The sequence below is a fragment of the Zalophus californianus genome, chromosome 10 (assembly GCF_009762305.2).
Source record: "Zalophus californianus isolate mZalCal1 chromosome 10, mZalCal1.pri.v2, whole genome shotgun sequence".
Taxonomy (NCBI): domain Eukaryota; kingdom Metazoa; phylum Chordata; class Mammalia; order Carnivora; family Otariidae; genus Zalophus; species Zalophus californianus.
In genome coordinates, this window is record NC_045604.1 from 44,936,520 (window position 1) to 44,955,325 (window position 18,806).

Genomic DNA, 18,806 nt, shown 5'->3' on the forward strand with positions numbered 1-18,806 from the left:
TACCATTTCCCACTGAGAGGCCCCTTCACCAACCCATTCCCAGCAATTGGGTTCCCTTCCTGGATATATGAAGTGAAACTCTCCGTGCTCTCCTACCCTCCTGGGCCACCTCTCCCGTAGCCTCTCCTTGGGCACCTCAGCCCACCCTCATGCGACCTCAGTGTCACGTACCCATGGCTTGCTGTCTCTCGCTCCTACCTCCCTTTTCTCTAGCTCTGGTCCACAGGATCTTCCAAATCAGTTGTTTAGGGGAAAAAACACCTTTGTGCTGTGAAACATTGAAGACCTAGGCCTTTGATTCTTAAAAATATTCTCCTTTAAGCCATGAACTGCCAACTTGGGTCTATTTTGGGAAACTCAAAAAGCTATATTAACTCATTTCCTGCTCTTTGAATTTTTTATTGAACAGCCTAACTCTGGAGGGTAGTGAGTATAGACTGCCCCTCTGCTCTAAATGGGGAAAGAACAAGGCTATCAGAGAACATGAGGGAAAGAAGTACAGGTTTTTTCCTAAATGCTTTCCCTCCATATGGGCAATTCCAGTAGAGTGTGTGAAGGGCTTTGGTAGAGGGGACATGAGGGGGCACTTAAAGCTGACTGGGAGGTTCAGGGAAGGCTTTCCGGAGGAAGGAGATAGCTGAGTGGCTAGGGGAGTGCAGGGGGGCAGAGAAAGTAGAATGATAAAGGGCCATAGGCATGAGAGAGGACATATCATATTTGGGGATCTGCAAGCAATTTAGTGTGGCTGAAGTATAATTTATGGTAGAATGGAAAGTTGGCAAAATATGAGGTTAAGCTGGCAAACTGGGTTCGGATCATGAAATACACCATCTTAAAAGCAATGGGAAGCCACAAGGCGAGTGACATTATCATTATCAAATCTACACCGCAGAGAGGTTGATCTGCCATTGGTGAGAATTCACTAAAAAGCAGTGTACAGCAGGGAAGCCAGTGAAAATGAACTTTCAGGAACCAAGCAACAGCTTAGGAGGCTCTGATCGCATATAAAGGCAAGTGGAGGTGAAGAGGAAGGGAGACACTGGAGACATACTTGGAAGTAGAATAAGTGAGATTTAGTAACGGAGTGAATGATTCCCATGTTTTTAGTGGATGATGGTGTCATTCTCCAAAACACAGAATGTAAGGGGAAGAACTGGTTGGGGAGGATAAAAGAAAAATATTAATGTCTGAATGACATCCAAACCGCTGCCCTGCAGGGTTGCCATGAAGGCAAACAATCTGGGCTGGAGATTGGAGGGGAATTCCGTTTCATACAGAAGGTGGTTGAAGTCTAGGGAGTGACTTAAAATCCTAGAAAGAGAGCATATAACAGAGACAGAGGACTCATTCCAGATTCTTAAAGATGGCCAACATTCAAGAGTCCGTTCCTTTTGTGCCTTCTCTTCTGTTTCCAAGCTGATTTGCACCGGAATGGTGATTCTCCTGTTTCAGGATTTAAATGCCAACTGCAGAGAAGTCTATCTTCCTGTTTACAATTGTTCAAAGTTCTGGTTTTGAGAACAGTATCTTCAGCAACTGTTTTCAACGTTTCCAAGATCTGGTTGGAACATCATTTTTTTTTTTTTACTAAATCCATTGCCGGGCGCCTGGGTAGCTCAGTTGGTTAAGTATCTGTCTTTGGCTCAAGGTCTTGATCCTGGAGTCCTGGGATCGAGCTCCGCATCAGGCTCCCTGCTCAGTGGGGAGTCTGCTTCTCCTTCTGCCTCTGCCCCTACCCCTGCTTGAGCATTCTCTCTTTCTCTCTCTCTCTCTCTCAAAAATAAATACATAAAATCTTAAAAAAACACAAAAACCCAAAACCTATTGTCAATGAATTGCAGCAGCCTGCTGATAAGGGGCATGTGGTGTTCCCACTCTAGTCTGTCCTGTGGTGAGGACAGGAGCAGGAATGTTTTTATGGTTCCCAAACTGAAAGGAGAGAAGGATATACAACTTTTGTGCTGCTAAAAAGAGCTCCATTTCTTCTCAGAAGTCTTATACTTTTATACCTTCTCTATTACATGACAAAGTGCCGCCTGGTCTGTAACAGAGCATTTCTTAAGGTTTTGATATCACAAAACACCAGCTGATAATATTTTTATGCATAGGGTTATAAAGTGTTTCTCTTTAAAGATTTTATTTATTTATTTGACATAGAGAGAGAGACAGAGTGAGCACAAGCAGGGGGAGTGGCAGGCAGAGGCAGAGGGAGAAGCAGGCTCCCCACAGAGAAGGGGAAGCCCGATGTGGGACTCGATCCCAGGACGCCGGGATCATGACCTGAGCCGAAGGCAGTCGCTTAACCAACTGAGCCACCCAGGCGCCCTAAAGTGTTTCTCTTTAAAAACTCTTTATTCTGTTAGGATAACAACAAAAACCCCAGAGTAATATATGGTGAAAAAAAATAAGTAATTTGATCTCGAAAGGTAAGGAAATAAAATTCCTTCACTGTTTTTCACTGTCATGATAAAATAATTATTAATCATAAGACTTGAAAGTATCTTCCCATTTACTCACTTCTGCAGACTGTTTGTGGAGCACCAGCGTTCCATGGCACGCAGTATGAGAAACACTGCTGTGGTGATTTGATTGTGATAGTCCACAGTCCTAGGCTCCTGATGTGGGGCTTCATGATCTTTAAATCTGAAAGGCAATTTATGGAAAAGAAAAGGGATGGTCCCAGGAAGCTGGGTGATTCTGTCCTTCAGTCTCTACTTTCCTTGTCCTTAGTGCCCTTGGAGAGAGCAGGGCTCTGGAAGACCATGGAAAGACCCTACAAAGGACCTGCAGGGTAGGAGGCGGTACTAGGTGATGCTCTGGCCACAATGAAAGGTGTGGGCACCATCATCAGACAGGCCGCCCAGAGAGCAGCCAAGCCACTGATTGCAAGCAGCCTGGTTAGCAACAGTCCCCACCACCACCTCCTAGGAGGGCAGAAAAGGTTGAGGAGGTGTCCCAGGCCTCTCATCTCCCGCTCTGCTCACACCAGCCGCAGCGGCATTGCAGAACTGTGTCACTCTCTCCCCCTCTGAGGATCCTGTGAGTGCGTGTAATATATTGTTAAAGAGTATTTTAAAAAGTACAAATAGAAAATGAAGACATGTCAAATATTGTGCTTAATTTAATAAATGAGGGAACCAAGAAGGTATTTCTGCTGCTTTAAGGAGTTCCAAGAACCACATAGAAATAGGGGGGAAAGACTTCAGAAATGAATTTACTAAGAGATGCAAGATGTGCCCACCCACTGGGCAATAATCAATTTATTTGCATTTCTATAGGTGAGCATCATTTGCATTATTATCCTGCAACGTACAGGGTTGCAGAATAGCTCAAAGAAGATGAAAGATGGGGATTATCCAGATGGGTGAGCTGATTACTTTCTAGTTCATAGTAAATGCAAAGTAAATTTTAGCTATGATGTATTGTTACAATAATAGCGTATTTGCAAGCAGTCAGCCTAGGGTTTGAATCTCATCTCAGTCACTCACTAATTGGGTGATCTTGAGCCAGGAAATTCATCTTTCTCAGCCCAATTTTCGCATTGGTGTGCCATTATTTGGGGACTAATGAGAAATAACTAGAATAATGTTTGTAAAATACTCTATGTAAGGGTTAGCACAGAGTAAACATTCAATAGCGGTGGTATTATTTTTGTTACTAAAACTGGCAATTTTAACAATGCTGAAACTTCGGTTTATGTGACCAGATGTTGCTGTTTTCATTACCGGTGTACTCAGCTAAAATTAACTTTTGGATATGAAGTTTTAAATCATCAATAGATAAATAAATGGACCTCCAATATTGAGTCTGGCCAAATGACACTGTTTCCAAAGCTCATTATTGAGTAGGTCTGTGTTTGGGCTTTTCTTGTCTTTTTAAAAAGTTAGGCATATCAGCTGCTTACAGTGGGTTTCTATCCTAATAGATTGGAAATCAATGATCAACATTAAAAAACAAAAAGTTAGGCATGAGTACTCGTCTCTAGATGCAGAAGGCGGGTCAATGCTCCTTTCGCGCAAAGCACACAGCACACACACTTGTATCAGTAATTACTTATGAAACAATCACTCAACATCATGAGTCAGTAACTATTACTTCAAGAAACCCATTGTTTCAGAAAATCAGAAAACTGACACGAAACCTCAAGACGACCCATCCACCCGTTCCTTTATTTTAGAGATAGGAACCTATCGTTCAGAGAGATTAAATATATTGTCCAGTGTCACATAGCTAGCAGACCTGGGACCAGAAACCAAATCTGATTCCTAAGTTAATTTTCTCTGAATTCCCCCTACATCATATCCATCTAGTTGGCTAAAAATGGAATGGCTGGCCATCCTTTCTATATACCGAATTGAGAAATCAAGGCCCAAAGAAATGACGCACCAGCTTCCCCGCAACACTCAGGACGGATTGGACAATGCCAGAAAAGGAGGTTCCACTTGACTAGAGCTGAGCAACCATCGTCCAGGGTGGAATGAACGACGCACTCATCTGTAGCACCTCATGATTTATTAACTGCCACGGGCGCCCATGAAATATTCATCCACTCTTTCCTGCGGTTACTGTTCCGCTGCATCAGTAAAACCACGGCTCCCCCATCTGTTTAGGTGTGCAGCTCCAAGAAGAAAAGCTCCACACAAAATGGAAGAGGCTTTTCCCACGTCTGGCTCAGAGGCAGAACACCAACGCACATCGGGGTTTCTTGTCCTTTTCCCGAAGGGCAGTCTCCGTGGGCTCCGGGATGGGGAGAAGCCCTGCCGCCTTTGTAAGGGGAAACTAGGGATTGCCTTGCTGGTTGTAATGCTCCCAGTTTCAGTAATAAAGCAGGGCCCAGGGAGCCAAAGCTTGCCCGTCCTGGAGGCTTGCCGGTAGTGGATTCCTGTTCAGTATGAAGCAAGAACCTGGGTTGCTCCCCGAAACCTCTCCTTGCTGACCAGCGGCGCTGCTCCTCTGGAGTAGAAAGAGTGAACTTTTTGCACCACTTCCCTACTCTTGAGGGTTCTTCATTGATTTTTTTCTTTTTTCTTTTTTTTTTTCTGCATACCCCTTCGGTGTGATGGTCCCCTTGGAACCCTCTGCTCTTCTCACTGTGCGTATTTCCCATAAGAGTTTGTATCCGTGATCACACATTCTCCTTCCACCAATAATCGTTTGTAAATCTCTAGCTCTAGTCCAGGCGCTCTCTTCAGCTTTAGATCTATATGTCCAACTACACCATCTATCTCTACCAGGATAGCCCACTGCCCTTCAAGCTCAATCGGTCCCAGTCTGAACTTATTATTCCCCTCCGATGCCTGCCCTCCCTCTCTCTACTCACCAAACCTGCTATACCTGGACTGGATCCATTTCCAAGATGACTCACTACCTGGCTGGCAAGATGGTGCTGGTGGTCAGCAGGTTGCTTACCCAGGGCACTTGACCAGGGAGCCTCAGTTCCTCTCCATAGAGGACTCCTTTGGGTTCCTCCCAGTGCAGTGTGGTGGCTGGGTTCTAACAGTATTTCAAGAGACAGGAAGTGGAGTATGCTGGTCTCTTAGGGCCTGGGCCTGAAAACTGGCACAGCGTTACTTCTATTGGTCAAGCAGTCACAGGGCCCACCCAGATTCAAATGGAACCCTGCCTCTATGGAGAGTGTCAAAGAATTTAGGGCTATCTTTGATCTGCCGTACTCTATGTCTGATCAAACTCTTGCCAGTCTGTCCCTGCTTCCTTGTCTTTCACACGCTGTCCTTTTGGTCTTGAATGGCTTTCTCACCCTGGCCTATTTCCTGCTCTTTCTTCAAGGTTCTGCTCAAGAGTTATCTCCCCAAGTCTTACTTAACCCTACCCCCTCCAGGGTATAACAGAACACCGTATGTTACCATTTATCATTTTGTGTCTTTCCCACAAGACTGGGAGCACTATGAAGGCAGGGACTGTCTTATTCTTTTTTGCATCCCCAGAACCAAGCATGGAGTTGAGCAGAGGAAAGGACCTCAACAAACTTTCACCGAGTGGGTAAATGTTTCCTCATTGTAACCTCTCAATGGTGCTGCAAGGTGGCAAAAATTGAGTGTTATTTCCTATTGGGGATAGCAGTAGCCCCAATTTCCTTGTCTTAGATAAAAAGAAATAAACGAACAAGTATGGCAAAGAGACATGACATTACCTAAGGTCTGGCTTGTCACCAGGAAGATGATTCAGTTGAGTCAATAGAAGTTCAGTTTCCCAAAGTAAGTTGGAAACATAGATCTAGAGACAAGGTTGGGAAGGCCAAGAAAAAGCCCCACCATGAATGGAGACAGTTGTTTAGCAGAAAATGAAGTTACCCATTCTATTCTTTGTTCACTGGGGGCACGCAAATGACCTGTCTACTGCCGGGAAACTAAAAGCAGCAAAAGCGATGGAAGATCGTCCGGTAGAATCTGTTAAGAAAGAGAGTGGACATGGTGCAGTGCTGTGTGCAAATAGGAAAGGTGGGTCTAATGTTGATTCTCAAAATGACAGTGGGAGAGTGAGAGTTTGCCAGGAATTCTCAAGTGACTCTTGAGAGCAGAGAGAGACAGCTATTATCAGAAAGAGAGACTGTGCCTAGAGGCCCAAGTGTTAGGGTCAGTTGGGTAATTCATTGGAGTTAAAACCTCAGCTAAGATAGAACATCCCTCAAGGACATCTGACTTTCTGTGCTCCAATTTCATGCTTAACACGTCCCTTCTGTTCACTAATTTGGCTTCTTAACATGTTTTTTTATTAGAAAAATATTCTCTTGATATGAGATACGGGTATTCCAGTCACTAGAAAGAAAACTTCCTTCTTGTAAATTTATTGGTATTGAAGCTTTTAAGCCAATTTCTTTTCAATTTGATCAGCTGGGAAGAATTCTCCTATACAGAGTTGAATGAATTTTTTGAGTTTTGATTGCCTTGGTTTTTTAAAATCACACAAATAAGTTGTATATACTTTCTCATTGTAAGAGATTCAAATAGTTGAAATAAGTATACACAAAAGCCCCTTTCACCACCAGGTCCCCATCCGACTCCCAGTCTCAGAGATAAGCATTGTTATGAGTCCAATATGCAGCTTTCAGTCCTTTTCTATGCATTTAGATAGAGAGATGTATGCGTTTATATATTTATAAAAGTCTCTTTCAATTTTTATACAAATAAGATCATATTAAACATTTCCCTTTTGCACGGAACTCTATCCCATGAAAATCCTTCTACATTGGTGCACAAAGCTCTGCCTTCTTATTTCTTATGGCTGCATGTTTTTTTTATAGGATTTTTAGCCAGAATTCTCTAGAGAAACAGAACCAGGACAGTGTATGTATTAGAGACCTGGTTGGGGAGGGGAGAGGTTTATTATAAGGAAGTAGTTCACGTGATAGTGGAGGCTGGAAAGTCCCAAGATCTTGAGGGTGAGTTAGCATGCGGGAGACTCAGGAGAACCAATGGTTTAGTTCCAGTCTGAAGGCCTGTAGGCTCGAGCCCCAAGAAGAGCTGATGTGTTAGTGTGAGTCCAGAGACAGGGAAAAATCTATGTCCTAGTTAGAAGGCCATCGGGCAAGAATTCTCCTTTACTAGGGCGAAAGTGAGCCTTTTTGTTCTAGTCAGACTTTCAAGTGATTGGATGAGGGCCATGCACATTAGGGAGGACTACCTGCTTCCCTCATTCTATCAATTAAAACGTTAATTGCATTCAAAAACACTCTCACAGAGACACTTTAAATACTGTTTGACCAAATATCTGGGTACCCATGACCCAGTCAAGTTAACAACTGAAATTAACCATCACATGGGATTTATGCAATTATTCTACTTTTGATGGATAGTTGGGTTTTTTCCTTTTTTTTTTACCATTAGAAATATCATTTCAATATAAATTTTTGGATCATACATTCTTGGGCACATGTGTGTGTATTTCTCTAGGGTATATCCCTAAAAGAGGAATTTCTTGGAGTGGTAGGTAGAATAATGTCCTTCCTCTCCAAAATGTCTAATCTCCTAAACCCTGGAGCCTGTGAATATGTTAGGTTGCAGGGCAAAGGGAAACTAATGTTGCAGATGGAATTAAGATTCTTTTTTTTTTTAAGACTTATTTATTTATTTGAGAGAGTGCAAGTGGGCGGAGGGGCAGAGGTAAAGAGAGAGAATCCTCAGGCAGACTCCCAGCTGAGCATGGAACCCAACACAGGACTCAATCCCAGAACCCTGAGATCATGACCTGAGTTGAAACCAAGAGTGGGCCAGTTAACCAAGTGAGCCAGTCAGGTGCCCCAGATAGAATTAAAATTCTTAATCTGAAGCGGGCCTGCTGTAATGTTGTGTGTCCTTAAAAGTAGAAGAAGGGTCAAAAGACAGAACGAGAGAGATCTCTGTGTGAGAAGGGCTATGCCTGTAGTTCCTGGCTTTGAAGATGGAGGAAGAGGTCCACAAGCCAAAGAATGTGGGTGCTCTCTAGAAGTTGGAAAGGACAAGAACCAAACAGATCCTCCCCTCACGACTCCAGAAAGGAGTGGAATCCTGCCAATACCTTGATTTTAGGTCAGTGAAACTCATTTCATTCTTCTGAACTACAGAAATGAAAGATAAAAAATTTATGTTGCTTTAAGTAACTAAATTGGTAGTAATTTAAAACAGGAGCCACAGAAAACCATTATACTGGGCCCTAGGGAATATGTATTTATATTTTGATGGTTGGGGCACCTGGGTGGCTCAGTTGGTTAGCAACTGACTTCAGCTCAGATCATGATCTCAGGGCCCTGGGATGGAACCCCATGTTGGGCTCCCTGCTCAGTGGGGAGCCTGCTTGTTCCTCTCCCTCTGCCCCTCCCCCCACTTACACGCACACTCTTTCTCTCTCGCTCTTAAATAAACAAAATCTTTTAAACAAATTAATAAATAAATACATTTTGATGGATAATGAAAATGGCTCCAACCAAAAAAAATTAAATAAAATTTTAGGAAAGTGTTTCAATTTACAATTTTATCACTAGTATAAGAGAAAGCCCATTTCCTAATACCACCACCATCACTGGATTTCATCAATCTTCTTCATTTTTAGTAATTTAGTTGGGTGAAAAATTACTATCTCTTTGTTCTTGAGCTTGAGAATCTTTTTACATGCTTTCTTCCTTATTTACAAGTGGAATATTTATCTGTCCTTATTTCTATACGAGGTTGATGATATTCTTTCTTATTGACATAGGTGCTTTTTAGATATTGAGGCTTTTAATCTTTGCCTTTTATATATGCTGCAAATATTTTCTTCCAATCCTTCACAACTATGTTAACTCCAATTACGGTATCTTCTGTCATGTAGACAAACAATTCCTTCATGGCTATGGGTTTTGTGTCTTGTTTAGGAAGAAAAGATTAATATCTTAACTAGAAAAACTACAGATGATGGCCTGACTCAAGTAATAAAATAGCTTGAGTGATGCTGAGTAAGCCTCACATTCCACTGAGCATTAATTTTCTTATTATAGCAATGCCTTTACTCATCCAAAAATTATTTACTGTGAACAACCTTATGTCATACATAGATGCTGGAGAGAAATAAGCAAATGCTTCATTCAAGGAATATACAGTCTAAATGGAGATATGGACAATGAGACAGCCATAACAACAAGAAAGCAACCTAAGCTGTGATCGAATTTGTGCAGAATCCCACAGGAATCTGTGGGAGGAGCCCCATATCCAGACCAGGAGGATTCATTGGGCTTGTTCAGGGGAGGTAGGAGAATAGGAAGAGCACACTGGGCAGACAGAACCACAGATATGGAGACTTGGGGACAAGAGCTGGGGCTGCAAACAGTTCACAGAATGGGGGTGATGATGAGTGATCTGGAGAGGTAGCAGGGACTGTTGCAACCCATATTGTTCAGTTTAGTGTTTTTCCTGAAATCACTAAAAAGCCTTTGAGGTTTGAAGCAGGTGGGTGAGATATGGACTAGCCTTTAGTAGAGACCATTTGGGCTGTGCTGTGGAGAAGAAGCTCAAAGGGAGCATGATCAGAGGCAGGGAAGCCAGTGAGGAAGGAAGCTGTTATACTAACCTAGCAAGGATGGCAAGAGAGACAATGAACGAGTGGCAGGGGAATGGACACACTGGACGGACTGAGAAATCCACCCATATTTGTCATAAGTCAAAGGCAATATGTAGTTTTTTTTCCAAGTGGAAGTTCTTTGTAAACTAAAAAATTCAACTTAATAATGGAATTGTAGGCACTGTGACAGGCCAGTAGAGATCTTTCTGGATACAGAAAACTTTACAGGGAGAAGTAAAAATCATATTTAAAGTATAAAATCATGCTTATTTTATCCTTCATATGTTGGTCTTCTATATATGACTATGAATGTATAACCCCAACATCAGCCCTTTCTTCCTGACAACCCTTATTCTCTGTGTTCCTTATCTTCCCACGTATGTGTTAGGAAACAAGAGGGCTCATTGTCCACTTCCTGATATTTCTAACTGCCACTCCCTGGCCTGCTACTGGCTGCCATTCCCCTCACTGACGTTCACTACCTGGAAATCCTGGACCAGGGGATAAGATTCTGCTTCCTTGACCAACGGACCAGTGAAGGTGTGAGCAGGGGAGAAGAAAATTCTCCGATACTTTTCCATACCTTTATTCTACATGACACCACTTCTCCAAGTGATACAGGGACCTCACACTTTACTGAAGCATTAAATTAGCCAAAGGGAATTGTAAGATAGAAGAGCAAATCATTAAAAATCTAGACTAACATTTTTACCTTTCTCCAAAGAACAAATGCTTCCCTCTGCTCCACTCTCATCCCCAGCCCTGCTTCTGTTTCTTGTTCTCGAGCGAGTGACCAAACAACAATGGGGGAGAAGATATGCCCTTTGCCAAGAGCAAAGCTTTCCTGATTACGGTATTATTCTCTCAGCTCTCTCTTTAACTCAGAAATGGAAAAAATATTGAGCAGCATTTCCCAGACCTACTGCTGGCTAATAGCATCAACTGCTAATGTTTTATGAAATCCATCCCAGCCAATGTGGTACATTAAGCAGAACCCACTGGGTTAACATTTGCCCCCTTTCCTGCTCTCTCCACGTTATTGGACCCATCTTGCTATGTGAAGAGGCTCTATAGGATCCAAAGCTTCGTGTCTGCCCAGCAACAGTGATAGGAAATTATTGCCTTCTTGACATTGCTAAATGCCCTTTGGGACTGACATTTGGTGGGCCTTCCAAAGAAAGCTGAGTTTATGGACACTATGAGTTTGGTTATCACCCACTTTTCTAGGACAAAAGCCCGAGGCAGTCCCTAGTACCGTTTGACTGGCATTAATTTTATCTATTTCTCCTCCTCATGATCAAAAACAGAAGTTGAGTCATTGGTGCTTTTGCATAAAGATGCCCAGTCTCACCCATGGGACATCGGGCCTTAAATGACAGCATGGAGAGGGTAAGGAAGGAGACAACTGAAAGTTGTACATACATCCAGTAAGTTGTAATGATAATCATAATAAATTTACATGTGATATCTTATCTGATCCTTAAATGAGATAGGTATTTTTATCCTTGTTTTAAAGATGAAAAAGCTGAAGCTCAAAGTCTTTAGAAATTTGCCCAAAGTCATACATGTTGGTGGGAGGGGGCATAAGGATTTATGTGATTCCAGGCCTAAATGTTCCAATATCTTAGGCTGGGACCCATTATGTCCCTCTGCCCTGGCCAGGGGTGCCATCATCCAGGAAAGTCAGTGGCCAGGTCCAGGTGAGTTTTGAGTTTGGTTTTGAAGAAGGAGAGAAATGAGATCTGGCCAACAGGAAGGAGAGACGTTCACTTTGGGGTTGGGGGAATAGGGATCTATTAAACCCTGGGCACGAAATGCGTGGGATTGGGAGGTAGCATGAACACTACAGATCCTACCAAAGGGGAGCTCCTGCATCCAACATTGTGCTTAGGGGATTTTTGTGTTTAAACTGCGATCAGTTTAGCATTATGGACTGTTAGCCTCAGGGTCTGTACATGGTCACAGCCTCTAGTAGAGTGGTCTCCAGTTTCATTAGGGATTGGGAGACAGGAAAAGACAGGACTGGAATGGGCTGGATGATGGGAACCTGACCCTTTCTCTTAGAGCTCGAAAAGGTGGCCAGTGTCACAAACAGTAGCCTCAGCTGGGCACTGTGGGGCTATTTGCAGCTTGACAGCCTCTGCTGAATTATTGATGCCCCTCACTACCTCGGGACCTCCCCCTTGTTAACAAATCGCACTCCGTATTAAAATTTAAAGAGGCAAATGAGTGCAATCTCTCGCCCTATTATTCCCCTCTTCTTTTGCCATCTGAGCTCTAATTTTTAAGTCAATCAGCCTGAAAGGTGTCTCTGGGGAGATGGCACAGCTCAGAGAGCCAAGCCCAGGACAGGAAAACTAAAGGCCATGACTAAGACCGTGACCCGAGTCCTGAGTCAATTAATGGAGTCTGAGGGATTCTGGGCCGGGTTGAGCACTGACTCTCTCTGAGTCATTGAAACACGTCAGAAAAAAATCTGTTCACCTCCTCACTGGGACAGCAGTGCCCCTGCCCAGTTGGTCATATCCTCAAAACTTCCCTAAAGCAGAGTATGAAAACTTTGAAGTTGTGGTCCAAATTTGGATTTGGGTTGTTTTGTTTGGCCTGCAAGTCGTGCTGTTTTTTAAAAAAATGAAAATAATTGCCAAAATTTTTTTAAAATAGGAGGTTTTACATAAACAGCAGATTTTCTGACTTTTCTTAAGAAATCAGAGGACTCAGGCTTTCATTTGCACATCATACTGGGGCTGACAGGGGCTGCGCTTTTCAGTGAGGTAAGGCCTCTTTGCCACAGTTTCTACCACTTCTCATGAATGGTTGAATCTGTGACGCCTGGTCTCAAGAAAGATGGCAAGCCAGTGTTTCTATGTGCCAACTCAAGTCTGTTAGTAGGACTGCCTGGGGTATCGTAATGGATCTGATCAGTTATGAAAGATTGCTTTGCAGCTTGTAATTATTCACCTCCATTTTCCTATAAGAGGATTAGACGTCTCGGAACCATTGCCCTGTGACTATGAGCAGATTATTGAAACAGATGCTCTTAAGAGGCATTGTGGGTTATCCCCGGTTGTCTGCCTCTTTCCCTCTGCCATGGGAATAACATAGCCCGTGATCCATCAGCCTGGATCGCAGTAGGAGGACACGTGGTGCAGACCAGCAGCTGATTTACAGGTTGGAGCTGAGCCAGACATTGTATAAAATAGCAGCCAACCCACAACCTTCAGTGACATGAGTAAGTCAGCTGTAAGCAACTGAGAGTTGGGGGGTTATTTGTCACTATAGTAGAAGTGCCTGATATAGCCAGACCAGGCTTGCTAGAAAAAGGTACCATGATGAAAAAGCAGTATCATCCTATTTTCTGAGAAGAGAAAAATTGTAGCCTTAGGGAATTCTTAAACATTAATTTTAATTGTCTTTAATTTAAAAAATAACTTCAGAAGATTCTGGAAATATAATGGCAGTGCCCTCAGAAGAACTGGGTTGAGTTCCTGAACGCACATTTAATGAATCGTTTTCCTTTTATTAGAAAATTATCTTTTTAAAAACCATATGTATTGAAGTTGTATTTTCAGTTAATTTCACTTTGTAATACTAAAGAGGACATTGCAAAATACTTGTTATATAAAGGGTGTCTAGCATCTGAAAGAGTCTTACCCACTGCTTTATTGTGAGGATCAAATGGTCTGAACTATTTGGAAATGCTTTGTCAGTACTACATGAGAATGAATGCTAGTTTTTACTAGGTTTGTAGTGATGTGATAGCATTTTCTCATTTTTTTCCTGCATTAGGAGGCAGGTCAGGCATTACTATCCCCATTTGACAGATGTGCAGACTGAGTCAGTAGGCAGAGATTTGTCATCTTGTTAAGGAGAGAACTGAGGAAGAGTCAGTTTATCATCCAGTCTAGACCACCAGCAATCTGTCCATTGCCTTACACAAAAAGGGGCCAACCAGGGGCTTTTGAATAATTTTGCTAATACACAGATTTCCAGTCTAACGGTGTCAGTTTTAATGAGATCTGGCCTGTGCTGATTTCTTAGAAGTAGCCAAAACCTAATTATCTACTTCCATATATATCTACCTTCTGCCTCCTTTGGCCCACGGCATTGCTTCTAATTTACATTTTCAGTTTATAATGTCAATATTCACCAGCCCCTTTTAATTCTTGATTAACCTGGTCATTCTCTGAACCATCTGCTGGTAGGCATGGTAGTTTTCTTATTTAAGAATTTGCATATGTACCATATTAGTTTGAAATATCCATGGCATGCAAAGTTAAATTCCAGGAGTTATAATTTGAATAGTTTGGTATCATTCAGTAATTTTGGACTGTGTTGTCCGTTATGACTCTAGGTCATCCTTTTGGACATGAAGGGCATTTTTACCTATCTGGATGGCATCTCTATATTATGTCCCGTGGGTGGCCAGAAAACTCTGAAGGACAGGGACCTAAACCGAGCGCCTGGTGCTAACTGGCACATCCTCTTTCAGGAGATGCTGGTTTGGGGCAGAAGCTGGGTCACTGGTTGGATTTCCTCTACTGCCAAGATCCTGGGGGTCTCCTGGGGCACATGACCTCCAGAATCCTCAAGGATTTGGGAATGCCATGTCAGTTGCTCAGGATTAGAGGGCAGGCAGGCCATGGGCATGGTTCTTGCTTTGGAATGATTGTACATTTGACTGTAAATTTTTCTCAGGGTGAGGCCTGAGGACAAAGCGTTCCTCAAAGCACCACATTCAGTATGCTGGTCCTCCACCCAACAATCAAGCATCATCTGACTCCCCGCTTCTCTTCCTGTTCAGTGACAGGGCCCATTTCCTACCCACAGGAAACAGAAGTGCTCCCATTGGACAGATTCCTGCCCAGGCAACCTCCACTCAGCGTTTCTGGTCACTTTTTTTTTTTTTGGCACAAACCAGAGCTGTGCGCCCTGACGCCCCTTCAGCATGTAGCCAGTACCTGGCACCTCGCCCCCTCAGCCCCACACGAGGAAAGCAATTCACCATTCCTAATGTTTGGGAGTGATAACCGCCATCTTGGGTGTGAGAAAGCCAAGCCTCCCCCCTGGTTTCCGTGCTTGACGAGGCCACACTGCCAAGAACCCGCAGAGCCAGCAGAGTCAGACCTTTCATTCTGAGTCCTGTCTTCTCCTCCAGGGGTCAATCTCCTGGGCCTGTGAGGGGCAGGCTTCTCCCCTATGCTACAGGGAAAATCCCTTCTGTTTGCCCCCAATTCCCATTTCCCTCCTTTCTAGTCGGTTCCCACAGTAGCCCTTCTACCTCACTTTGGCTTCAGACACACCAGGAATCCTCCTGCCACAGCTGTATTCCCTCTTTACCCTGGACTCTTAGATAGTATATCTTTCTAAACATCTGTTTCTTTTATAGTCGTCTCTGATGGATGGCTTTCTCTCTTCCCCAAGCCCTCAACAAAGGCCCTACACTGTGTGACTTCTCTTCCTTGAGATTTTCCAGTGACTCCTTATTACCTACCTGATAAACTCATAATCTAACCCAGCCTACAAGCCATTTCTCTTAACCTATTTCTAGTCTTACCCCTCTGCTTTGGGAATCCTGTATTCTAGTCATCTTTCTTTGATTTGTGTCCCTTACTGTCAACTGTCAGCTCTGAATCCTTTTTCTTAGGGCCTAAAGGTCCTCACTCCTCCAGGGTGCTGTCCCTGACTTCTCTCCCCTCTTCAGGCCTAGGGCACTTGGTTTGTGTCACTTGTAAGACATCATAGTCTAGGGTGTCTGGTTACCTTTTTGCGTGTGTGCACACGCATGTGTGATCTCCACTACCAGTGAGGAAAGTCCTTGAGGGAAGGGATCTCATCTAGTACATCTTCATTTCTTGCTTTACAGCGCTCCTTGCACATAGCTAACGCCAAATAATTCCTGGCTCAGTAACCGAGTAAATCACTATTCACCACCTTGGCTCTGGCTGTTGCTTCATAGGCAACCTGTCACGTGGCCACAGCTCCTACTATGTGCAGAGCTCAAAGAACACCAGCTCGATGCCTACTGCCCTTGGGAGGACTCCCCATTTGCTTACTGGGGCATAGTGCTGCTTATAGAACCATAGGCCTATGGGGTCTCACTTGCGCATAGATTATCTGGAAGAGCAAGGTACATGTGAGAATGGTTTGAAACTTCATTTTTTAAAAAAGATTTTATTTATTTATTTGACAGATAAAGATACAGCGAGAGAGGGAACACAAGCAGGGGGAATGGGAAAGGGTGAAGCAGGCTCCCCTCTGAGCAGGGAGCCCGATGTGGGGCTCGATCCCAGGACCCTGGGATCATGACCTGAGCCGAAAGCAGACGCTTCACGACTGAGCCTTCCAGGCGCCCCTGAAACTTCATTTGATTCTCCGAGATCTGAGTAGGTACTCAAACAGTAAAGTAAATAGTGGCTACTATTATGGTGGCTAAGACTATACATATGACCAGAGATAAAAGCCGGAAGTTAAAGCTAAAATTAAAGAAAAGAAAACCTTCTTTTCTTCCCCGTCCCTTTTAATCTCCTCCTGCTGGAAGAAGTTAAGGGCAGAAGGAAAGCACATTGCTTGGAGAAGAAATGCAGAGAGGCTGAGAATAAGGCACAGGTGCATAAGCACACACAATAATTACCTCATTAATATCAAAACCAGTAGGAAACAGGCTCATTCCCGAGGGCGGGGCCGGGCCAGGCTCCTTGGAGAAGCCTCTGGCCAGCCTTGTAATTCCTCTGAGGTGTGGGACTGGCTTACAATCTTTCTCCAGTCCCTGCAGCTGTGGGAGAGGAGCTGCGACCACCGGAGAGCCCCAGCTGATCCCACTTCTGGTCCTCACCTTCCTCTAATGGCTGTAGGTGCTGACATCATAGTGCCTGACGGTAGCCTGCACACGGGCTGCCCCACGTTAGGGCCGGCAGAACTGTCATCTACTGTAGTGATGAAGGACTGACATGTGTAGAAATGACGTGACTTGCCCAAACTTGTTTGCAGTAGAAGACAGTGAAAGAAAATGTGGGAGGAGATCAAGATCTCAGGCATACAAACTGTCCTTGGACGAACCCAAAGTACACTTGGTTTATTTTTGTGACTCTCCTTCATTGCCCTCCTCACTTGCAGGCTTCAAAAGGTTAGGTGTCCCCCATAACCCTGGCAGGGCAAGACCCCCCCTGGAGCTGCTTATGCTCTTTCTTCCAGACCACATTGATTTCCTTACCTTAATAAAAGCCCCCCTGGGCCTCCTCTCGTGAGAAGGGAACAGAGACATCCAGGCTGTCTGGAGGGACTTGCTTGAGTCACTGAGCAGCAGGTGGTGGCCAAGTCAAGTTTATATGGAAAGCTGCTGATGAGAGAGTCTGTCCTCTGACCAGCAGCCTGGGCTGAGGAGTATCTCTTTCTGACATATTTTTCTCTTTGGCTCCCTTCATAAGTGCCTGACCAATGTTGTCTTATTTAATGACTTCTCGTGTAATCTGCTCCTCCAGACTTGCCCTCATTGATGCCAACGTTGCCTGCCTCCTTCACGCATTTCCTTCAAAATGTGCATGCTCTGTCATTTGGCAAGCACTGTCACAGGTAAGAGAGATCTCTGTTATGTCGGTCTCCACTCCCACATCACTACTGGTTTTTCAAAATGAAATGAAAGTTTCCCGAAGCATCCCAGAAACCACAGGTTGATGAAGCCATTTCATCTTTGGAGTTCATTTCCACTTGCTCAGTGCCACGGGCCACTGAGGGTTAATGAGCAGGCAATGGGGACAAGGATTTCTCTGTAGCCTCTTGCTGGTGCATTCCAGGTGTCTGGCCTGGAAGGCACAGTGGCGGGAGCTGGTGGGCAGGAACAGAAGGTAGGAGAGGAAAGGGTTTCCCCACGTGGGGAAGTCAGAGGATGTAAGTTGCATTCTGTAAATGGACATCATATAGGCTACCAGACAAATCATGTACCTGGTCTACGCTTTAGTTTCTTCTTTGGTAAAATAAAAAAGACACTAATTTTAATTTGCTTGCATTGTCAGTAAGTGCAAAATGATTTTTAAGCGTTTGAATGTCCAGGTAAGGCCTGGCATATGATCAGAATGAGTTTAACGGGTGGGCTCTGGCTATGCCTCATAATATCCCGGGGACCTTGGCCAGATTACCTAATACCATCAATCACCAGTCCCTTTAACTAGAACAAGGGAGTAATAATTAGTACCTACCTCATAGGGTTGTGTGAGGTTTAAATGAGTAAATGTATACAGAGCACTTAGAGTTATGTCTGACGTTTCTTTATTGCTTAGTACAGTAATAGCAGTCAGAGCGAAAATAAACTAGCTTAGATGAATCGAGTTATGGGTCTAGTCTATTCATTGCCTGATGGCATTTGACGGGCTGATCTTAAAAATTTATATGGAAGAGCACAGGACAAAGGATCAAGAGAGGTAGTTTGGGAAAAAAAAATTAGGAAACTTGCCTTGCCAAATATCAAGTTTTCTTATAGTGTTACAGCAATGAAGAGAGATGGTACTGGTGCAGAAATAGAAAAATAGACCAATAGACTAGAGAACAACAACTAAAACATCCCTCTCCCTCTGCCTGCCACCCCCCCCCCCGCTTGTGCTCTCTCTCTGTCAAATAAATAAATAAAATCTTTTAAAAAATCTAAAGTAGATAAGTCAAAATGTTCAGATTTGATAAAGTTAGATAGTGGACATGCAAGTGTTCATTATGTTATTTTCTCTCACTTTGTACATCTTTGCAGGATTTTGTGTCCATTTAAAAGATTTTAAATTGGCCTTTTA

The 18,806-nt window shown here is 43.6% G+C and overlaps 1 protein-coding gene across 1 annotated transcript in view; it reads left to right on the forward strand.

Annotated features, from left to right (window-relative positions):
* Positions 1 to 18,806, forward strand: part of TSEN15 (tRNA splicing endonuclease subunit 15) — a 156,403-nt gene that overhangs the window by 128,005 nt on the left and 9,592 nt on the right. Inside the window, exon 5 of the mRNA XM_035722476.1 lies at positions 17,511 to 17,601. Coding sequence (XP_035578369.1) covers positions 17,511 to 17,601 — 91 coding nt within the window. The remainder of the gene's footprint in view (positions 1 to 17,510; positions 17,602 to 18,806) is intronic.